This window comes from Phaethon aethereus, assembly GCF_964289735.1.
Source record: "Phaethon aethereus genome assembly, chromosome: 1".
NCBI lineage: Eukaryota > Metazoa > Chordata > Aves > Phaethontiformes > Phaethontidae > Phaethon > Phaethon aethereus.
In genome coordinates this window covers 208,056,871-208,081,909 of record NC_138575.1, presented here as the reverse complement: position 1 = coordinate 208,081,909, position 25,039 = coordinate 208,056,871, and the positions used below count along the sequence as shown (strand labels likewise).

Here is a 25,039-nt window from a genome sequence, read left to right as displayed (position 1 = left end):
ACAAATAGTGACTGCAGGGCCAGCTGTACTAACAGCACAACCCTACCTGGCTGCTTAATCAATTCATAGAATCACAGAATCATTAAGGTTGGAAAAAGCCTTTAAGATCATCAAATACAACTCTCAACCCGACACCACCACGCTCACTAAACCATGTCCCAAAGTGCCACGTCTACATGTTTTTCGAACACCTGCAGTGATGGTGACTCCACCACTTCCCTGAGCAGTCTGTTCCAATGTTTGACATTTTTCCTGATATCTAGTCTAAACCTGCCCTGGCACAACGTGAGGCCATTTCCCCTCCTTCTATCGCTAGTTACTCAGGAGAAGACACCAACACCCACCTCACCACAACCCCCTTTCAGGTAGTTGTAGATGGTGTAAGGTCTCCCTTCAGCCTCTTCTTCTCCAGACTAAACAACCCCAGTTCCCTCAGCTGCTCTTCATAAGACTTGTGCTCCAGACCCCTCACCATCTTCGTTGCCCTTCTCTGGACATGCTCAAGCAGCTCAGCATCCTTCTTGTAGTGAGGGGCCCAAAACTGAACACAGTATTCGAAGTACAGCCTCACCAGGGCTGAGTACAGGGTCATGATCACTTCCCTCCTGCTGGCCACACTATTTCTGATACAGGCCAGGATGCTGTTGGCCTTCTTGGCCACCTGGGCACACTGCCGGCTCATGTTCAGCTGGCTGTCAAGTTTTTTTCTACTGGGCAGCTTTCCAGCCTCTCCTCACCAAGCCTGTAGTGTTGCATGGGGTTGTTATAACCCAAGTGAATTCTCAGCTTCACTGAGAGCACCAGGCAGTTAAGAGACTGCTAATAAGCTAGTGCATACATAGTTGCTTAGTCCCTATAGCCACCGCTTAGCCACTGAAAGCATTTTTACCTCACACAGAAGTGATTGCATGGACTGATAAAAAATTAAGCAGGTAGATCAATTGTTAATATGACTTCCAGCCTGCACTGTTTACCTTGCCTGTCAAGCTGTCACTCTTTCATTTGAAACAAGGCTCAATGAATGGGAGTTGCAAAAGAAATAAGGTCAAGCATTGGAAAAGGCTGCCCAGGGAGGTGGTGGAGTCACCATCACTGGAAGTGATCAAAAAACATGTGGACGTGGCACTTCAGGACATGGTTTAGTAGGCATGGTGGTGTTGGGTTGATGGTTGGACGTGATGATCTGAAAGGTCTTCTCTAACCTTAATGATTCTGTGATTCTGTGAAGAGGAAAAATGTTGAGGTTGTTGATGAGTTCATAGGCTCACATCAGTTTCACTTTGTGCTCAGTTGTGTATGAACCTTTCTTTGTCACAATCCAAAGTTTTTTACCTTATCACATTTGGGAATCAATTTTGTAACCAACACAGATTTCACGTAAAGCACTTCGGATGTTTATTCAAACTATCTGTAAAGACAGAAGCCACTTCTAGCATCTGAGTTCTGGAGTGTGCGTGGATGGGCATGTGTTTACCAAATACATATTCAGGTGTACCCATTTTGTATTTTAAGTAGTACTAGTACTAACTTTCCCTGTGATCCTGGTGAGACTTCCATTAAGGGAAACCTGCTAGTATGAAATTAATTTCTTGGGCCTACATCAGATATTTGTTTCCAGGGTGCCTGTTCCCAAAATGACAAACCAAGAATAATAAACTTGTTGTGATAATGATTGTCATGACAAGGAACAGAGTTTCTGGATTTTTTTTTTTATTTAAATAATTAAGGGGTACAGTTGTCATCGTCTTTAGCATGGTAGCAAAAGTTGCATTTGCAACCCAACTGGTGGAAGAAGATTTCGGTAAAGATTAGTCTCGCAGAGTATCCTAAAAATGACAAAAGCTATTATGGGACCATCAATCCCGGGAATATGGTGTCTTTTCAAAGCTGTGATAATGTAATTGCATTCTCTGCTGTAATTTGGAAAGTCCAGTTTCTTAATCAGTTTATAAAACTGATGGGGCTAGTAGTACCTAACATCTAATACTATTTTCCCTACCATAATTATTAGGTAGGTTTGCTGGGTCTACATATACTGGTAATGAAGTTTTGGTAAAGTTGAAAACACTTACAGTCAAACGACAGTCATGACAAATGGCTGCACATTTACACTAACAGTAATTTACACAAGCTATTAGTAGTATGTCAAAAATATCTTCATAAATTGTATGTAAGTACTCGTACATCCTTTACAAGTTTTTTCAATGTTCTGATAAGCCAAACAAATCACAGTAGCAGAAATATATTAATACTTTAATGTTAGTAGTAGTTGGTAGCAAAAAACATCTTTCTAAATTGACTCATTGATTCGTAACAAGCCAATATTTTATATATATATAAAATATGCAGTGTATTTATCATTCTAGAGTAAACATTGTCAGAGTTTGAATAATTGTTCAAAAGATTGTAAATACCTAAGGATATGTATAGATAATATATGTATAACTTACCTGCTTCTGTGTTTGTGTATTTATCCTCATGCTATTACTTAGGCATTTTCAGAGTGTAAAAGCAATGAGCTGAAGAATGAGTGAGTTCAGGATCTGATACAGATTTTTTCAGATGGTGTCATCTGCATTTTTTCTGCATGAGTTCCTGAAAAGAGGGAATTTCAATTTCTCCATTTGTACGTTATTAGCAGAACTTTTGTTTCTTTGTGTGGGAAGTGTCTACGCTGCTTATATCATCTAGCTAAGAAGAGGCAATCATCTGACAGGAAGAAATTGGGAGAGAATTTAGGCCGAATGTCAGGAAAACTTCCTCACAATGAGCTACATTGTAAAATACTTTGCCAAGGAAAATAGAAGTGTCTAAGGCACAAACTGAGATTAAGGCAAGTGTTGGAAAATGTGATATAGAAACAGAGTAAGTATTTTGTATTACTCGGGGACCATGCATCCTTCTTAGCCTGAACCATGGTTAATCACATTCTCATTAAGTATTGTTTAGTAACTTATTTCAAAGATGCCTGTCATGATAATGGGCTAAGAATATGGTGTATTTCTCAAGAAAACTTCCACTCCCTCTTTTTTGAGGTAGGGCTTATGGGGAAAAGGGGAAACGATAGGAAGTTGGACAACCTTTAACAAGTATCTGCTTTTGCAGTTTTTAAGAGTAACTTCATTAGCCATGACATTTTCCCAAGGCCATTTTATGTGAGGCTCTGAATAGATTGATTTTAGTAGTTAGGAGCCTAAATTTCTATGGAGAGTTCTGTAGCTGGCCATTTTTTATTTGTTTCTTTCTTTAAAGAAAATAAAACAAAGGATCCACTACATTAAATATAACTATTTTTGGCAATTTGGAAAATTTAAAATAAAATCCTAACTCTAGTAAACATTTATGCCAACATCTTGGCTTCTTTGTTGGGTTATTCATTTGCTTATTTTTGTTCCTCACCGTTAAACTTTCATTTAGGTTTTTTTGTTTCATTCAGTTAAAATTTTGGGGTGTTTGTTCTTCTTCTGGACTCAGAAGAAATTCCTGATGACATTCAGACAGTCTCTTTTAAAAGTCTGTTGCTAAAGAACATCTTGTCTATCTGCCTTAATGTCTCCAGCGTGTGTCTAGGAAGAAGACATCCATACTCTGGCTTTCTGTTTTTTTGAGGAAAGCATATTTAAAGTCAGGTTCAGGGATTCTGACAAATGAAGCTTTTTAAAATGAATGCTGTGGTGAGTCTGACTGCTCAATATCCCTTAAGGGATGATGTGTCCTAATTAAAAAACATTGTTTTTACTTTTCATAGTAAGTCAGAAAGTTCTTTCTTTGATTAGTTAAGTGTTTGTTTATTCTTTTATTGATTTCCAACTTTCCCTTTACATCGTAATGGACCTCACAAGGAGGCCTCTTTGGGGTGCATTCACTTCACTCTGGAGAAGTTTTGTTGACATCTGCACAGTGAGGGAAACAGGCCTGGCCGCAAAATTCACAGATCAGGATTTGGAAAAGCAAAGAGACAAAGTAATAAACATACGGAACTGATTTGGAGTAACTCTTAAGTAGGTCTAACAGCCAGAGTGAAAATATCTGGGAAGGTTTAAAATAGAACTTTGTAAAGTAAATGTTGTTGCTCATTTGCTAAGATTTGTCTTAATCAGATAATTTCTGCAACTGTTAATGCACTGAATTTTTAAAAAAGTAAAAAGGAAAAGGCCATACAAACTCTCAACCAAAACAGAGATTCCTTCACTTAAAAGTTAATGAGTGAAGCTGTTAAGTGTGAATGGCAAGCATGAAGAGACTAGCTCAGGTATGGAGCTTATAGAAAGACAGGATCCAATCTGTAGCAAAAAGAATATTCATTTTTTTTTTTTCATTTATACAATATCAATCATGTATAGTGTCATAACATGTTAAAGAGAAAAGGTGATGTCCTGTACTACTGAAGTCAATGGTGGAACTTCATAAATCATAGCAGAGCAATGATGTGATTCACACTTAGAGCTTCAAATCCTAAATGGAGGATTCCCCTGCCAGTACAAGAAGGTTTGGTTTTGTTCTGTTTACTTTTTCTTCATGGGAAAGTGTGTGACAAATGTTTAAGAAGTGAAAGATACTTGTAACATATCTACATTTACCAAAGAACTCAATAGAATAATTTACCACTAAAAATCTTGTGAAGCATAGGTATACTTGAATTCTCAATCTATTTTTTCTTCATTAGTTCTCTGCACCAATTATGCTGTTTCCTGTGTTTATGTAGCCATTTCCCTCTTGATAATATGTAATGTAAACATTCAAGCTGAGGATTTTTTTGTTTGTTTGGAAAGCCATAAAGGGAAGAAAAACCAGAAAAGTTTTCTTCTGCTGGCTATCTGAAATGACACTCTTGAGTTTTCCTTTGCTTTCATTATGAGTTGAACTCTCAGACTAGTCAAGAGACATTCACTGTTTGTATTAATGGTAGTGATAAAAAGATAAATACCCAAACTTGTAAGTACACAACTGAACTGTTTTTCCTTCATTGTGGTTGTGCTTGTGATTACTTTCTTTTACAGTTTTCACTGAGTTACAATCCATGGACTAAGCCATAAAAAGAAATGGCATCTCTTACCGGATGATTAGCTACCTAATATGACCATATCCATTGCTGATTTATGTCTGTCTTCTAAACAATTTCAGGGGGTTGCTAAAGAGAAAAAGACAAAAAAGCAAACTTTTTTGTTTTGTTTTTATGTTTGGGGTTTTTTCCCTTTCACACCAGTTAGTTCTTTTTCTTCAGGTGATAGAAATAGTGCCTACATAGTGTAGATGGAATAGACACAGCAAAGAATTTCTCTAGTTAAAAGTGTCCAAAGTGCTGTGTTCAAGTTGCTGTCTTATGTCATTCACCTCTGGATATAGGGTGGTTACTTTTGGACAACACAATTTGTTGACAAACAGAAACTGATAATTTTGGTGAAAAACAGAAAACCAAGAGGAAGAAAAGGGTGTAGCTTTTCTAGCTATGAAACCTACCAGCTTCAGTCATCTTTGCAATTCTTCATAGATCAGAAAAAGTTAAATGCATTTTTTAACACTTTATAAAATGTTATCTATGTAGAAAATAATGTATGATATAATGTAGAAAATAACTCTGCTGACACAAATAAGCAGCAAGACTAAGAGACAGGAGAGACTAAGAGAGAGAGAGTGCAGAAGGGAGGGATACAGAGTTTCCAGCTTGTGTTGTAAGTGACAGTAGCAACAAAAGTCCCACTGAGCTCTTGCCCACTGAAGCGAAAACAGGAATACAGGACACAGAGAAATCAGAAGTTTGTTGAATTGTGTCCTTGTGCGATGAAGGAGTAGGTAGCATGCATGGTCTTTGTTACGTGAAAGGAGTTTTAGGGGAAAAGATCACTAGCTTATCCTTAAAAGAGATGAATGAAAGCCCAGGAGATACAAAAATGGAGCCCCAGATGTGTGCAGTAAACTTGTACCAGTATATTATCCTCTAGTGGGCTTTTACAATTAATTACAAGGTATAAGTCAGTTGGGTTTTTCCCCTTTCCTGTTTTACTTATTGGCCATTAGCTTCTATTAATCTGTTTAAAACTCCTATAGGGTTAAGTTGTGAATATTTTTCACATAAATGAAAAATAGTATGTGTATGGGAACCTTAATGTACAGTGCTTTCTGCATTTGAATTGTACTTTACAATGATCAATGCATGTAGTGTTGAGGTATTCAAAAGCAACCAGGTTCTTTGTAGCGCCCACTCACTGTTCCTGCTCTTTTGGTGAAGTGACTGGGCGTACGCGTGCTCAGCCCTGCAGAGTCCTTCACTGCCTGTTCAGGAAAATGTGTTTGGTAATGGTTCGCATTGTGTTGCAGTAAGTCAGTCTATTTAAAACCCCAAATCAAGGAATTAAGTGAGGAAGAACCAGTTCGTGCCTTTTGGCTTCCGATTTCTGAGCACATTGAAGATCAGACACTTCAATGCTTCATAAGACTCTTATTATCAGTACTTAGAACAGGAATTTTCTTAAGCATGCTCATGTGAGAGTTTTCTAGTGGACCAACACATCTTAGAGTCTGACCATGAATGTATTTTACCTTCCTGTTGGCCAAGAACTGTTTTCAAGTGATCTCTTCCTTCTGTGAATTATATGTAACAATATTGGAGTCCCTCCTCCCCGTTAATCAGAGACAGATTTAAACATCTTGCCCTTCAGATTCCTGACGTTAACTCTTTATAGCTGAGCTGAAGGAGTGATCGTGAGTCCCTCTCTAGGCATTCCCCAGGCACATTTGATACTTTCATAATGAGTTCATGCATCCTAGGTTCAGTATTATTTTTGGAATATTAGGAATCTTGAGTTCTGCTTTTTGCCTTTAGCCCACAACAGTAGTTATACTAGTTGCAAGAAGGGTAGCCCATGCTGTATGAACCCTCTGGCTGTTAAAGATTACTGACTCATGGAGACAGGTTTGTAGCTTTGTCTTGTTCGTTTAAAACTCAGTTCTTAGAACTGCACTATAATGCGTATTTCCTAAAATGGACCTAGGGGCCCTATTTTAGGTGTACAGCTGTGGCCTGAGAACCTGAATTAAAGATGGCTTAATAAAGGTAGCATTACAGGAATTTAGTTTACAATTCTGTTGATCCATAAGTTGCTTGAAGTAGGTACGGCATGCTTCGTTTTTAGATTGGTTGTCAATAGTAAAACATAAATATTTTATGTAGTCACTAAGGTAGTAGTCCTCTGAATATCAGCAGCTAGATTTCTGAGCAACCCTGAATAATGCTTAGATACTTTCCTGCCCGTAACCACTACACTCAAGAATCATCAACACCTTAAATTTTGCTCAGAAGCTAACAGGGAGCAAGTAAAAAAGGTTTGAGCATTAAGACTCATTTCAGAATTCTATCAGCCTTTGCATGGCATCTCCCAGAGCATATTACAGAGCCTAGCTAGAGTTGAGAAGGTCTGAATAGCCACTGTGAGCTCCCCAGTTGTAGAGAAGGCTGACATTCTAAGCCTTTGTATCAGTGCGTGGATGCTACAAGTTTATTCTTCTGCTGCTGTTTAAGAAACTGGGAGCAGCAGCTGTCACAGTAGGGCCGGCAGGCTGGGGCTGGCTTACACAGACACTGTTAGTAATTCAGCAAAGCGCTTTTCCTTGCATGTACTTCAGCAATGCAAAGTTCAAGCAGCACTTCCACCCTCCAAACTTTTATTGCTAATGAGGGCCTTTTATTGAAACCCATTTCTTGGCAAGGCATACTGTGAGAGGAATGAAGTCAATTTTGTTAAAAGTTACTGTGGGAGGGCAGTAACAGCATTGTTAAAACCCATGTCTGGGCAATTCCCTTGATACGATTCTTTGCATCCTAATTTCCCCATGAAGCCTAATTAACAACATGCCAGTGTTTACATCTTTATTCAGTACTTGTAATACTGAGGATAGTGTTTGGCATTTGAATAGAGACTTGACACATGAGAAGAGCTATGCAATTTTTTTAAATTTTATTCAGGCTACCAAGGGGGAAGGGGAGAGATAAATGAAGATGTAGGGAAGAAGTCAAATTCTAAAATGAATAATTTTCATATGACACCGATTTTGGAATTTTTTTCCCTACCACTGCAGCTACATTATAAAGCATAACCTGTATTTCAATTTCTTTGGGCCCCTTTTGTACACAGATGTTTCTTCTGGGTTGTATATAATGTTTCAATAAACACAGGACTCCTTTGCCAGTTAGTATGCTTGTGAGTGGGAGATGTTCAATTTAATTTCCTTCAGTTTAACACACGTTTAGCACGTGTGTTAAACTGAAGGAAATCAGATCTTAGACTTGAAAGTGTCTGCAGAGTGAGCATATAGCTTCAATTTAACTATTGTGTGTTTATTAATGGTCATTAAACTAGCCATGCCCTTTAATAATACAGCTGGATTTTTTTGTCTTTATACGAACCTCTGGTATTCAGTTTCTCGAGACCTTTATGTATTGCTAGCACAGTCTCATTTTTATTTCTTAGAAATCTTATCAACTGCTGTTTTTCATTTCTCCACTTCATTTCCTTGTTTACCTTGTGAAATGTGTTGCCTTTTTGAAGGCTATTTTAATTTGTATTTGTATTATTTGTAGATAACAATAGCTAAAAGTATACATTTTGTTATGTAATCTCTTATTTTAAGTGTAAATTTTTGGTATGATAATTTTATAAAAGTAAATATATTTTAAAAGTTTATAGTAAAAACTTAAAGACATTTTTAAAGGTTAGCATCACATGGTTTTCCTATTGTATGCTGAGTTTAAAAATACTATTGAATATGAAGGTAGCAGGAAAAGATACAGTTCGATATTATTTGAGCCAAATACTTGAGGTATTTAACCTGTCTCTTCACTGAGCTATCTAAAAAGAAAATTAAATCTAGCAGTCTTTTGAGATTTGCAGTAAAATAAAGAACTGTGAGAAAATCAGAATATCTGACTTCATACATATATGTGTTTACACATATACATGTGCGTATATATGGAACATGACTCTTTTCAGTAATCCATTTTCTTAAGGCTTTGTCTTCTGCATCCTGAAGATGTAAAGTAGAATTAACATAAAGGTGTTTGTAGCAATTTCACTTTAGCAGTTCATAATGCTTGAAAGGCGTGTAATATTCTTCCAAGGACAAATCTGCTTTCTGTACGCAGATGGCATTGTATTATATGCTGCAAATAATTTTTAAGGCTGTCCATAAAATGTATTAGACATCTTATTGCCACTACATGTTATCAGAAGCAGTTTTTTCTCTGGGTATGTGGCAGGTTTGTAGCCTCTGACTTTACTGCTAGTTGAAGTGACTGATAATATGTATCTGCTGCACTTTCTCAACTCAGCAGGGCAGTTTGAGCATCAGCTATTAAAATGGCTTTAACAGTAAATTTGGTTTGTCAAAGCAGACCAGTTAGTCGAAGGTGATTATAATAAATGCAATTTCTGTTCCACATACAAACAGTGGGAATTGAGTAGCTGCTGCTTGGTGCTGTTTAAAGTTGTGCCCAAAGTATTAGTGATCTGACAGTGCCCAAGAATCTTGTGTTTATGACGAAAAAAGATTAGCATACAAACATTAAAACATTAAAACTTAATTACTGTAAATAACAACAATTCTGGGAGTTTAATGTAATGATATTTTCTCTTTAAATATTTACAAGACAACAAAGATGTTTTAAGCTTACTGCAAATTCTCAAAAGTGGAATTTAAAACAGATGGAATGAATATTTAGCTTTTCCCTCCAGAGACATCACAGGCAATGAATGCATTGAGTGTTAAAGGGAAATAGCATTAAAAAGAAGTACTAAATGAACATGTAGATAATATACTTTACCTAGATATACCAAACACTATTTTTCCATCTTTAAAAAATTTCAATATATGGAAATTTTGTGGCTAACTTTACTCTCCTTTTCCTGCAATGATAAGTTGAACCAGAAATAATCTACCTCATTATGCAAAACAAGAACTGTCAAGATGCATGTGAAACTTGCTGCTGTAACTTCATGGTACAAGTATTCTCATCTAAGTCCCTTTTCTTCCTTCTCTATGTGTCGTCTTGTTCACTGAACGATGTCTAAAATCAGAGTCCAGTCTTGCAGTTGTTAAGTATTGTCTGTTATGGTTGCAGTTCATAAAGAGGTGAACAACTCATTAAGAAAAATAATCGTTAACATGCTTGAAGTCATTTGTAAGACTTGTTACTTCCTGTATAGTTCTGTTAAATATTTGTTTTGTTGGGAACTTGTCCTGTACTCCTGTAAGACTTTCCCAGTAGGTAACATAATGATGTTCAGATGTTTCTGGAGCAGCATTAAGTGAATAGGGTCAGATGGTGGGAGCCTTTAATTTCTGAAGATCTATTTTTTTCTGTTGCTTTCCATACTCTACTTCAATGGACTCCCTGGAGAAGACATGTCTGTCAGACACCAGTTAGCTGCCATGTTCCAGAGTCAGCTAGTAAATCTGGTGTCTTAATGCCCATTAATGACAGAAAATGTGAGTAGCAGAGGCAGCATGCTGCCATGGGACTCGATGCTGTAGTGCAGAATGCTTATTTCTGAGACTGAATGAGCTCCCATCTTAAAGAGAAGTGATATGCAATGGCAAGTTTGTATTTTAACAGTAAAACAGCCTAGATCATAGAACCATAGAATAGTTTGGGTTGGAAGTGATCTTTAAAGATCATCTAGTCCAACCCCCTGTAATGAGTAGGGACATCTTCAACTAGATCAGGTTGCTCAGAGCCCCGTCCAACCTGACCTGGAATGGTTCCAGGGATAGGGCATCTACCCCGTCTATCTCTCTGGGCAACCCGTGCCAGTGGTTCAGCACCCTCATTGTCAAAAATTTCTTCCTTACATCTAGTCTGAATCTACCCTCTTTTAGTTTAAAACCATTACCCCTTGTCCTATCGCTACAGGCCCTGCTAAAAAGTCTGTCCCCATTTTTATGATAAGCCCCCTTTACGTACTGGAAAGTCTCCCAGAGCCTTCTCTTCTCTAGGCTGAACAACCCCAACTCTCTTGGCCTGTCCTCACAGGAGAGCTGTTCCATCCCTCTGATCATTTTGGTGGCCTCCTCTGGACCTGCTCCAACAGGTCCATGTCTTTCCTGTGCTGAGGGCTCCAGAGCTGGACGCAGCACTGCAGGTGGGGTCTCACCAGAGCGGAGGAGAGGGGCAGAATCCCCTCCCTCGCCCTGCTGGCCACGCTGCTGTGGATGCAGCTTGGGATACAGTTGGCCTTATGGGCTGCCAGCGCACGTTGCCGACTCATGTCCAGACAAGCAGTTGTGAATGTACCTGTTTCAGCACTCCACACATATATCAGTTCATGATAACACTAATAACTATGCTAGAAATTAATTAAATAAAAGGAAATCAAGAGTTGTAAAAACATTATTTCATTTTGTGCCTAAGAACAAGCCATATTCTGTATCACATAATATAATAAAATTTAACTTACACATTCCATGCTTAGTCCCACTTTAGAATTAAAATGTGTTTGACTATTTTTTTTTCTTTTAAATTCTGAAGCAAGTCATTTGTTACACTATTTCATTGCTTGTAGTACTTTGGTAATTTATTCTTCATTATTTTGGGAGTATGACTGCATTTGTAGTTCTGCTGTTAGGTTACGTATTACGAGTGCCACATACCTTTGTAAGTGTAACTTTGGACTGTGAAGGTAACTTGACAGTAACATCTAGTGAATCCCGTTATGTCTATAACTTTTATGCTGTCTCTGTTGAATCTAGCTGCGTGCTTTTGAATGAGAAGTGACTGTTCTCCCCAGTCCCAGATTTCTTTGGATTATCCCATAAAACTTTAAATGGGTTTGCAATATCCCTGAGCGAGAGCAGACTTCAGGCCCAGTGGCCCAGACTTTCATTTGTTTTCTATTGGAAACTTCTAAATAATGTTGTATTTAGGCTTTATATGTCTGCTCAGAATTATCTTTGTCGAAGCAGAATAGCAAACTTGAGTTTGCAGAGAACGTGGCAATTTCGTGATGTGATACATCTTGTCTGAAAGGTGTCCGAATGGATCACAGGAGTCGTGTCCTTTTTTCTTCCCGGTGGTTGGGGAGGGAAGCTTATCTGGCTGTCTCAAGTGCAGAGGCTGTGGATATCTAACACTGAGTGACTGAGTTAATTGCATGATAAGTTTTTGAGACTCTTTGTACTGCTCTTGTTACTGAGATGGTAGTGTCCTCTGTCAGATCTTGCTGTTGGCAGTGAATGAACCGATTCATTAGGGGACACTTAAAGTTCCCAGATTTTTGAGGGAGCTGTTATTTGAACTCAAAAATACTTTTTTTCTTTCTCTATTCTCTTAATGCCAGTCTGTTTCTCTGTTGTTAGTTGGCCCCAAAGAAAATTAACAGGTATTATTACAGAATGGTCTCAAAGGTCCAGGGTTTCAGGGTCATTCACAAGGCTTGTCTTCTGAGAGGGAAAAAGCAGCTTCTGCTCCACAGTTCATGCACACATGGAGGATATTGGTGCCTTCTTTCCTCCCAAGAGAACCAAATTGCTGTTTTTATGAAAGGCTGTACTGGACCTTGGGATCTTTGAGTGCAGAAGTACCATAGATGTTGTAGTTTGCTGTAGAGATGGAGATACCACAAAATAGTCAAGATGCTTGAGAGTGGTTGGGCTGTATTTGGTAGGTGCTCACTATGTTGCACTGTCATCTGAGAGGGCAGAGGACATCTTCACCTGATTTAGGGGCATGTGGAAACAGCTCAGAAAGCATATGCCTCAACTTTGAGACTGTTGGGTGTAAAATGAATGAAATGTTGTTTATATAAAGACTTCATTAATGATTCAGGTACCGATGTAATGAAAATAATTTAAACATAATTCTTTTTAATTTTATACTGTGCTTAATAGGATAGTAGATAGTTTAAAAATAGGGAAAAAAAGAAAATCATATGATGGAGTATTTGTAAAATGACTTGTACTCACTCATTCCTGCCAATGTGCTCACAAAATGTATTGATTGCAAACTATAACATTTTCTTCCTTGCCTGATACTTGGGAGGAACAAAGGAAGCTACCAAATGGGAGAGAGAGCCCAAGAGGACATCCTGGTATTTGATATTTTCTCTAGCTTATAAGACAAGGTTGCATCTGGTTAGTGATCACAAAGAGAGCCACAGTAGTCTCTGCAACGTTTGCTTGTTTTTATACTGTGCTTAGCAATCTTCTTAGCATGAGTGGGACTGTTTGTTCTTTGCTTTTATTTATTTTCTTTATTTTTTATTTCTTTTTTCCCCTTCAAGTGCAGTCCTGGGAGTAATCCTTGAATTGGCTTCCCTCAGTGAAGTCCTTGGCTTTCCCTTGTTCCATTAGCACACAAAAGGGTACAAGTACAGTCCTTGTGCTCATCGTGCTTCCAAGAATGATGAAATGTTTCTTTTCTTTCTCAGCTTCGGAATGTCATTTCTTTCGGTTAGTACTAGTCTCAATTACGGTTGGTGTCATAGTCTATTTAACTAGCCCTGTAGCTTACCTGTACTGGAGACTGGTGGAGGAAAAAGCAGAGTTAAAATTAACACTACATTGGTAGGCTATTAATTTTGTGAAGGGTCTTATTTTGGCTGGGGGTCTCTTTGTGTTAAAGAGCGGTATCATGACCTTGTTGTGTGTGAAAGATGCACTGTCTTGCAATATGCCCAGTAACATAAATTTCTGCAATAGCTTGCTTGAACTGAAATGTTTAACAGAACTGAACCTCTGACTTAAAAAATAGTTTCTAGATCTTTATTTTCCCTTCTCCTTCAGTCTGTGATTCTGTGCCTCTTAGAATTTTCTTTTTTGTGTCTTTCCTCTTTCCTGCAGTGTCACCATGTTCAAGCATCGAGTCACAGGAAGAGCAGCAGGTCAGATTGAATGCTTGGCTAATTGTGGTGGGATTTGAATATATCAGGGGAATAAACTGTAGAGTTGGAGTTCTCCTGCTTGCATGGAGTTCACAGTGTCCTGAAGGAGGAAAGCCACATGGGTGGAGGGGAAGAATGAAGGCTGGCTGAGCACAGGAGCGGTGACCCAGTGCTGCCAGCAGAGTCCTGCATGGGTGGAGTTAAGGCAAAACTGACTATGGAAGTGGAGAGCTCTGACTGTGTTAGGGTCACTCTCTCCTGCAGTCCCTAGCTTAAGTTCTTCTGTGCCAGAAAGATTTGAGCTTTGCAGGAGAATCTGGTTTGGGCAGGATATGGGATTGTCAAAATTCTATCAAAAGTTTTCTAAACTGTCTCAGATCTTAAGGTCTCACCGACCCTCTACTTATCAAGATCAAATTTAGTTTGCCATAAATGAGGTTGTGTGCTTTCTAGTAGCACTTGTCACTGTGTCAGCATCACTCAAAAAACCGGGTATGCCACCAGTTTCTTTTCATATGAACCTTGAAGGATATCACTTCCCAGATGAAGGGGAAGTTCACAATCTCCTCCTGGTTCATACAGAAGTGGGTACAGCATCTGTACTTGTCTCTAACTTTGTCAGCTTTGCGTACCCTGGAAATAGAAAGAGCCATTGATGAGAGCAGAACAGGAGTTGATAGCCAAGCATTAAAGCACTAAGGCATCATTAGAGGACACAGAGATAAACAGACAGACCATTCTTTCTTTAGGACATTTGTCTCTGAAATATGGATGCTTCCAACAAAACCCCTATCCTACTTCATCTCTCTGAAAATCAGTACTTCTGGAATAGTAAATATTTCTGACAGTAAAAAATACAAGACAGAATCTTATGGCAAATACTTGGAAAGATAAAGCTTTTAAATCTAGTTTATCCACTTACCCATAATTAGATATTCTAAGGAAAAAGTATATCAGGAAGCCTTTATTACCGAGACCCCTACCAAGTAGTTGCAAAGTCAAGATACACCAAAACTGAAATTATGATTGCCATGTTAAGTTTAAAATATTATGTGTACATACCATATTTTTTCTCTGTATATATACACATCATATCAATATTTACTTTTTAGAATAAAAATGTTTACATTTAAAAAGTTGATGGTATAAACTGAGGCAGGAATATTCATGAACACTGACTTTATCCAAGGGTGGCTGATTTTTCTTCTACTTGATTTGTAATCAGTACAAAAGAAAAACTTGAGAAGACCTAACATCTGAAGTTAGGTTCTTCCTTTATATTGTTCTTCAGAAGAGTGTTTCTTCTTCTAAAGTTTCATGAGGACTTCGTCAGGAGACTGGCCTTTCTGTGCTAAAGGCAGCCTTTACATATTCTCCTGTGTCATTTTTTGACTATAGCAAGAAACAGTCATTTCAGGTATGACACTGTAGTAATTTATTTTTAAACGTAAGCTGTGCAATATAGAAAATTAAAAAATAGCATTCACTTAAATTATTTTTCTCTAAGTTTTTTCATTTGGCCAAATATAACTACTCCCAGCCTTGACTGGCATGTGATTTATAAGCATCCTCTTGTGGAAATGTGTTAAGACCACTTAATACAGCACTAGGTTTTTGGTAAGAAGTTGAATATTGCATTACACGTTGTACGTGGAAGTGTCCAATTTATGTTATTACTAATCCATAGCTAAAACTTTGTAATCTTCTGAATCTGCTTTAATATCATCTGAATTTCAACTCTGCTTGAAATAACTGGCATTGATAATGATATTTTTAGAAAATTAACACAAGCTTGGATATTGTTTGATGTAATCTTTTTTTGTAAGTGTAAGAGGGATTAAGATTAACTTCAAATACTTTTTTTGTTTGTTTTCTAAGTATGTGCTTTGTCTGTATAGAGTTTTCAGTACAAAGCTGCAAGAATATTTGTCCTACTAAGGTCACATAATTACAGGCACTGAAATTCACATTATTAACTTTACGTGATCTTTACATTTTTTAAGTTTTAAAGTGGAAACTGAGGACTTAAATACATACTAGTGTTTTATCATGACACGTTTATATTCATTCTAGCATGTAAACATGATCCATAACTAAGTTACAGAAATGCCTAGTTGCCTGTATTTGGTTTCTGCTGTTGTATTTGAAGTTGTATTGATTAGGAGCTGTTGATACAAGCCACAGACTGAAAGAAGTGTTTTTTCTGACAGATCAGATGGTAGGAATTGTTAGGAACTGCAGGAAGGATTTCAAATTAAATTATTTCTTTTTGTGTAGCAGTGCAGTATCTTTCTACATTAGAAATGCAGTACTATGAATATATTAGCTATGAGATTTGTTGCCCTCTCTGAATGAATTTAATTGGTATTTTCTAGAAGTCTTATACTAACACCAAATTAGTGTTTGTCAGCATTCAGACTTCATGAGTCATTCAAGACTTCAGGGAAATGAGTTTTATTGCCCATATACAAGTGTGATAATTCTTTGTTGCAGTGAAAAGTACTTGTAGCAGATTTGAAGCAAACATATCTTTCCCAGATACAATATATAAACCAAAAGTTTTTCATAGTTAAAGCATTTTAGTATAATTCAGATAAGCTTGATTTAATTCCTAATTCTGTCACTGTAAAAGTGCCTCGCTTGATCTTGTTGCTGTCTTCTTCTGGCAACTGGAAATCCTGTTAACTCTCGCTGGGACCTACTTAGTCCTTAGCCCTACAAATGAAAATATAAAGCTCAGAAGGTATTAACTGCTCTTGCTACTGCAGTTCAACATTGTAGATTGCAAGGTGAATCTCAAAGCTTGTAAAGTGCTTCAGGGCTTAAAATTTCTGTGTCTATATTATTAGTATTTAATAATGAATAGGCAGCTGCACCAATGTTTTAGTTAAATTTCCGTTTATATTCATTGGTTCTACCTAAGTAAAAGAAAATGAAGAAGAATGATGCATGTACAGTTTGCATATCATACACTATCCCAAATTCAGGGCTAGAAAACTAATTAGAAAACTTATTAAAAAAAAATAACATTGACTTAAATTTAAGAAAATCTAGAAATGGAAATGTTCATATACATTGGAAAGATAAAGCTAGAAAATCTAGTTTATCCACTTACCCATAATTAGATATTCTAAGGAAAAAGTATATCAGGAAGCCTTTATTACCGAGACCCCTACCAAGTAGTTGCAAAGTCAAGATACACCAAAACTGAAATTATGATTTTATATGTAAAATAAGAAATTTTATTCTTCTTTTTCTAACATAGTATAATAATTAAGATTCTCATAAGGATAAGTTAGTTGATGTTGAATTTTTTTCTTCCTTCTACTGATGTTTGAAACTTTTAGTAAAAAAGAAAAGTTGAAAAATTGCTAGTCAAAAATATCTCCAAGTATAGATGTGGAATTTCTCAGTGATGTGTGAAAACCACTGTTTAATCTCATTATTGGTACATTAATTCAATTTCACAGCTAACTTCTGGAAGGAAGTAAGGGTGGGTTGGAAAGGTGGAAGATCATGAATCAAAAATGGCAAATTAAGGTGCTTCACCACATTGGCTCGAAGGCTGTCAGAGAGTATTGAAATGTTGCAGTTATGCAAACAGAGAGTGGCCTCATAAGTTGTCAAAGCTAGCTTAGAAAAAGTATTCTCGATTTTTAAATGTTTCTTTTTCAAGTATTTTTTATAATTCAGTGTGATTTTGGTAGTGTTTATTTTAATGGTATTTTTATCAATAATGCTAAATAGAGAGAGTTATACATAACAAAGTTTAAAAGTTAAGTACTTGAGAAAAGTCTGGGGTGTTTTTACTAGATCTAATATAGCGCTCTCAATTGTCAAAGTAATATTTTCCTATGATGTCTGCCTAATACTTGCCTAGCATCTTAATTTAAAAAAGACTGATGAACTGACACTAAGTTAAAGCAGCATGAGTTTTTGGGTTTTTTTCATTCTTTTTCTGGAGGAAGACTGGTGCTTTTGCCAAACAAAAAATGATCGCATTATTTGATTGACTGCCACATACTAGCCATGCTGGGAGCTGGAACCATGTAGCATTCAATAACTGTTGGATCAAGAAACTATAACTTCTCTGAAGATGTGACTAATCTGAATAAGCTTTTAAGGATACGATCTGTATTTTAAACACAGCATAGATTTCTGAAGTTGCTATTTACAGAAACCATTACAGTCTTTTTGACATTGTTTGTCTGTTCCAAGTGTCTGTGGTTTCAACCTAGCACGATAACTGAGTAGGAGACGGATTATCGTCTTGGCAGGACAAAAGTTACTCTTAGGACCACACAGTGAAAACATCAGGTTATCTAAAGCAATCAGATTTCTATGGATATCGTTGTGGGAGGATTAGATTCCTAATTTGGGGGGGAGGTTGGGGCTGTATGCAAATTTGTAACCCTTAACAAGGAAACTGTAATGTAAAGTAATTGCAGTGATAGGAATCAGCAATGAAAGGAAATAAATAAATACATGCGTAAGGAAAATACTTTCTCTATAATTTTCAGTTTCCAAAAGTTAGGTACAACCTGGTGGAAATCAGCGTGAGTCTTTTCACAGTGGAGCGTTCTGCGTCTTATAATACCTGCTGTTGAAATGCGTCTGCTGGGATTCTGTCTGACACTTTGCTGGGGTGTTCTCCCTCCTCAAAGCCAAAGCCCATTACTTGCCTAGCTCCTAATTTTGCTGGGAGCTGAATTGCTACATCAGGACTCTTCTACTGACAGTAGAAGCTTTCAGCCCAGAGCTGAGCTTGCAGCATGTTCTGTTGGTGTGGATCAGCAGATCTATTCAGAGGCACAGGCCCTGCCTAGATGAAGTGCGTGACATCTTTTAATTAGCCTTGCGATACCCACTGTCCATTCCTAGTTGCATATGTAACTGTGGGAGTGAGTAACATTGTGTTCAGCCCAGCAAAGCCACTTCCCAGATGACTGCTCTCAGTGTCGTGTGAAGTAGGGTATTTCATTTGCTTTGCAGTAGCATTGAGCAAGACTGGTGGTAGTTGTGTTTCAGTCATTTTAAGGCTGTCAAGAGGGCAATATATGAAGTGAGGTCTCCTGGTGTGGCATGGAGGCTGCCTAAACATGATAACATTGAGCAAAGGGAAGAATCATATTCAGCTCCATGTGGAGTTTGACAATGACTAGCAACAGGACTAGCAGTGATTGCTGATATCAGTAGTAACTACTTCAATCATATGTATGTCTCTCTTAATTGAACTGTGAGGTATTTAATGTATAATTACTGTATATAGCAATGACTCTAAAAGGCAGAGAAAAAATTTACTTTTGTACATGAAAAAAAAAGAAAAGATGCATCCACACTTCTGTACCAGTGACTCCAGCAAAACTTTGCGATTTCTGTATGTGCCGAAAGCCATGTACATGCTCTGTAAGCTATAAAAACTTGCAGCTACTGCTTCCAGATGTATGTGCTGCAATTCTGGCTGATTGTGGGCAAGTCATTTAACAGTTTTGTACCCCTGTTAATTTTAATCTGCCTTGCTTAGTGATCCTTGGGATAGTGATTATCTTTTAAGTGTATGTACTTTTCCTTGTAGAAAGCGTTGAGTCTGACAGATTGCTGTTGCCATGTTGCCAAAAAAATCTTATCTGTTTTGGGGAAATGTCTGCTGAGAGAATAACCTAGCTTTGTAGTCTGTTCTGGTCAAACTTATGGAGCGTGTTGAATGCAGTGAAAACACTTTTCCTCATACTCAGTGCCTAATTTTTGTCTTTAAATGTAGCCCATTTTGATTGCTGCATCAGACCATACCAAGTGTTGCCTTTGCTGTCTTGGACTTTGTTACATTAAGATGTCAGAGAGAGTCTTGACTTTTCCGGAAACTCTGTCCTCTGAGAGACATGTGGTGATTCTGTGGTCTTTTGAATTGTAATGTTAGGTTTGGGAGGAAAGAAAATGTGTTTGTGTTTCAATGGGTTTATTCTTTATGTTTATTTTTACAGCCTTTTGGGAAGTTTTCGTGCTCAACTGACAATGTAACTTATCAATTATTGTTATGGAAGAGTCACAAGAGCTGTATTCATTCACATTTGGCTTAGGTACATGTTAGCTTTGCCCAGACCTCCAAACCTGCCAAAGCCCAAATGTGGAATGTGATGAGTATGGTGAAGAGTGGACTGGTGAGGAGAAAAAAAGCTGTTCATGCAGAAAACCTAAAATTTTGCCTGTAGTTAGTATAATAGAATATTGTAATGTGTTTTATTATGCTTTATTTCTGATGTGTTGGCAGTTTTCAGTTTCTCTTGTTTTTTCTGCAGTAAAATCAATTTAGTTGATTATTCTGCCTGCCCCTAAAAGGCATATGGTGAAGTCATGCTACCTTTTTATAGTGAGTGGCATGATGGTGGCATGGCTGACATTTGTATTCTGCTGCATGTGTGTTTCCAGCCCAAATGACTAGGGACCACTTCGGGTGGTCGCTGCTGGGAATGGTCTTCAGAAAGGGATTCCCAGGACTGGGTTTACACTAAATAAACAGAGGCCATGAAAGGAAAACTGTAATTCATTAGGAACACTGGTTTAGGTTAAAGTGATAAAAATAGCTGCAGGACATCTTAAATTAATTTCAAAACTAGAAAAGTGAAGGAATCCAACCTAGAGTATTTTGTAAGTTGTCCACTTTTCTTTGTTGTGTTCTCTGCCTTACTCTCCTCTGTTCAGCCTAACTAGGTATATAACGCAGAGATCGCTGAAAAGATTCATCTGTCAAAGATTCAGATTCTGTAAACACAGGCTTTTTTAGGCAGTACTGTCACTACTACTATGTCTTCTGTGTTCTGCCAAAACATGTTCCTGGAAGTTTTCATTTTCTATTCTGGTTTTAGGCAAGATGCAAGAAATGGAAATAAAATACCAGAAAGCCCTTCTGTATATTGCAGATAAACTTACTACATCGTTCATTACAATTGCTTTAGTTATTCATGGAAATGTTCCATAATAGACCAGTGAGCATGTGTGTTGCATGTTTTATGTAAAGAAGACATAATTATTTGACTCCTACCCATATGCTCTTACCAGAATGTTATGGTCATGAATTTTTCAGTCTTGCGCATTGTCAGAATTACAGTGACTTCACTTTCTGCAAATACTCTGTATTTAAAAGATATGGTTTATGTTTAACTTTGCAGATCCAGAATGCTAATGATGTGCTAATAGCACCGCTGGAGAAGTTCCGTAAAGAGCAAATAGGAGCAGCAAAAGTAAGTGGCTGTGGAAACAATTCTTTTTCATTTCGTGTTTATTTGAGTTTATCAGTGTGTTTTGAAGGCTAGACTGAAAGCAAGCATTTATATTCGAACATGCTTGATGCCATTCATGTATTAGTAAATTATACTGAATTCTTTCCTTCAGAGAAGGAGATTATTTAGAAACGGAGTTTAAAGACTAATTATATGCATAGGGTGCAGCTCTTGCTATTATTGCACATTCTTACCATCTGGAGTTCTGTTCATCTTTGGACATCTGCATTTACGTTACATTGCATCATGGGTTAACCCAGAACTGCACAGAGCGTTCAAACAGCTGCTATGGGTACAGTGGCCCTGAAGTGGCTGTTGTATGAAGACCAAAAGAAGTCAGCGTGCTTTAGGCATACTCCCTTTCTGTCTCTGCTTTCCACTTTACACAGCTGATGCGGTGCAGTGATTCATATTCATATTGCCAGAGTATTCATCTTCATATTGCCCAGAGATTTTCTTATTGCCCATGGTGGGAAGTACTCCAGTTGATGCTTTAAGCCAGTTCTCTGGTGCTAAGTGTTACATCTGTGTTAGAGAAACAGTGCAGGTTGTCGATACCAGGTTTCACTTCTCAGCCCAGGATATCAGATATTGAGGAAGAAGATGTTGGAATAAACTGTTAGTCTAGAATAGCTATTTTCAGTCTCATCCTGGAGTCTTAAGTGGTTATCAGTGACTGGTTTGATCACAGTCTCAGAGATGCATAAAGGCTGCAGTAGTCAGTTAGAGGTATGATTAATAACAGTTCTGTTTGTCTACATAAATATGCTAGTTCTGAAGCATTTTGCATCTTGTATTAGCACTCATAAAATTTTCTGGGAAATTTTCCATTTGTAAGGTTAAATGGGTATGAAAAAAATCTCGCTGAGGTTGTGCCTCTGCTGTACTCAACCAACCTCAGAAGAAGAACAAGAGCTACTGGAAAGAGAGACTGAAACAGATGGGACTGTTTCTGCACAGGAACTAAGTAAAAGTTTGAGAAGAATTTTTACTGTGAACTTGAGGTCAGATTTTTCTGAAATGGTTGTTCTTTACTCTCCTACTTGATGTGTTTTTGTGTACAACTGCATTCTTCTCTTGTCCCACCCCTATGCTGCTGTGAGATGCAGGGCTGGGAGTTTGTTTACAAATTGGAATTTAATCCCAGCACAAAATTAGTTCTAGTTTTCAGTAGCTTTTAGTTGCGTTCTTCAGTTTTTTGTGTTACCATTTCATTTCATATTCATAGAATCACAGAATGCAGATAGCTGAAAAGGAGTTGGAAGGGACCACTCAAGATCATCTGGTCCAACCCCCCTGCCAAGGCAGGATCACCTAGGGCAGGTTGCACAGGAACATGTCCAGTCGGGTTTTGAAGGTCTCCAGAGAAGGAGACTCCACAACCTCTCTGGGCAGCCTGTTCCAGTGCTCCGTCACTCTCACAGCAAAGAAGTTTTTCCTCATGTTGAGGTGGAACTTCCTGTGCTGCAGTTTATGCCCATCGCCCCTCGTCCTGTCACTGGGCACTGCTGAAAAGAGACTGGCTCCATCCTCCTGACAGCCACCCTTCAGATATCTATAGACATGGATAAGGTCGCCTCCCAGCCTTCTCTTCTCCACACTAAACAGCCCCAGGTCTCTCAGCCTTTCCTCGTACGAGAGATGTTCCAGTCCCTTAATCATCCTCAGAGCCCTCCACTGGACTCTCTCCAAAAGTTCCTTGTCTCTCTTGAACTGGAGAGCCCAGAACCGGACACAATACTCCAGATAAGGCCTCACCAGCGCAGAGCAGAGGGGGAAGAAAACCTCTCTTGACCTGCTGGTCACACTCTTCTCTGTGTGGCCCTCTTGGCCACCAGGGCACATTGCTGTCCCATGGATACTTTATTGTCTACCAGGACTCCAAGGCCCTTCTCCATGGAGCTGCTTTCCAGCAGGGCAACCCCTAACCTGTACTGATGCGTGGGGTTGTTCCTCCCCCGGTGCAGAACTCTACACCTGTCTGTGTTAAATTTCATGAGGTTCCCCTCCGCCCAACTCTCCAGTCTGTCCAGATCCCGTTGAACGGCAGCACAGCCTCCTGGTGTATCAGCCACTCCTCCCAGATTTGTATCATCAGCAAACTTGATGAGGGCACATTCCATCTAGGTCATTGATGAAGATGTTCCTATAGTGTAAGGGATATCATTCTTCTCTGCAGGGAACCCTGTTTGAAAGCCTAACCTGCCCTACTGTTGACTGTCCTGGTACATCAGAGAGATGATCCACAGGAGGTTCACAGGGCTCTCTGCAGAACTGTATAAGACACTCATGTCTCCTTTGAATATATCACTCAGTAGTATCAACACGTATTTAATGATTTAATTGAAGATACTCCTTTGTTTTTTTAGTCAGTAAGTATTTAACATTAAAGGCACGGCACTACAGGACAGGTTGAGTCCCCTCTGTTCGATATGTTTCAGTGGCTGGTTTCCTTTCCCTATACCTTCCAGATAAAGTATGGGCATTTGCCCATCTTATATAATTTGTCCAAACAGTGATGACTTGTCTGTGGTCACACAACAGTCTACTGAATGAGTTCAGGAGAGAGCCTGACTCAGCTAACTCTTACTCCAGTGTCTGATGCACTTTATTATGCACTGCTATGTGTGTTTGGAGAAGTCCAGGATACTGGCTTGACACACTAATACCATGTAGAGAGCTCTCCGAGCTCATTGTGTTACAAAATGTCAAATAAACTTGTCTTTTCACTGCCCATGAAGTTCAACTGTCAAGCTCAAAAATGAGAGGTACAGACTCCTGTATAACCCAGACTGTGATACAAACATTCAATTCTGAATTGATTTTTATCACCAGGAGCAATTAGAGTTGGCCTTTAACTAAATGGAATCAACACAAAGAAATGAGAGATTAATTAGATTTAATACTGTTTTTCTAGTAATTACAAAATGGCAACATGGGATCTAGGAATAATGAGACCAATATGAAACAGAGTCAAAATCTGGTCTTTCTGAAACTCATTGTTGGTAGAGAACATGATCAGATCACTTACCTTCACTTCTGTTCACTGGGCTTAACCCTTGAGCATTTATGAACTCTTATAAATATGTGACAAGTTGAGCTTGCTAGTTATTTATCTGCAGTTAATGAAGGTTTGCACAGAGATTTGGCTGTGAACTCCACTCAGGTGATCTGAACTGATATCCAAATAAAAAACGTTAGACACTTTCTTCTTGCTTGGATTTCAACACCAGGTTTCACAGAATGTCACTTTTTATTTGAGGTCTTCTCTAAACATGCCAGCCATATGGACCATGTATCAGCTGTTAATTTTTGCTCTGAAGTTACCAGGTTTGAGCTGTTTTTTCCCCTATTAACTTACAACACTGTGTAGAATTGTATTAATATCAAAACCAAACTCGTTCCCTTTCTCTGTCATCCCTCTCCCTGCAAAAAAACCCAAAACATTTCTGTGTATGTCTTCTGAAGAAAGGCTGAGATGGTGCAGACTCCACAGGACAGCTGATAGTTACGTCATATTTATATTTTTAGAATTTACAATTAATTTGCATCATAACATCTCATGGACCAACATTTTAAGAGACTATAGAAGCATGAGGTTATTTATGTATGCCTTTTGCATTGCCAATTTCAGCAGCAGCTAGCGATGCAAGCATCTCGTCTTTGTGATCAGCCTTTTGCTGTGAGAGTGTATTTTATAAGTAGTGGTGAGTGTTGGATTCTCTCTGTTCTAACTGGACTTTGAAATTATTAATTTTAGTACTATGTTAAGCTGTGTTTCCAAATTTTTGGAGGAAACAAATTATTACATAGTTGTGTTACCAATATACATAGTAGAAAATTATATTAGATACTACTGCCAGATTTTTGTAAGGGGAAGATTATGAGAGC

At 38.1% G+C, this 25,039-nt stretch overlaps 1 protein-coding gene across 1 annotated transcript in view; it reads left to right on the top strand.

Moving 5' to 3' along the window:
- The window catches only part of ARHGAP42 (Rho GTPase activating protein 42), a 167,797-nt gene that overhangs the window by 70,186 nt on the left and 72,572 nt on the right, over nt 1-25,039 (top strand). The window contains exon 4 of the mRNA XM_082001394.1: nt 21,038-21,109. Coding sequence (XP_081857520.1) covers nt 21,038-21,109 — 72 coding nt within the window. The remainder of the gene's footprint in view (nt 1-21,037; nt 21,110-25,039) is intronic.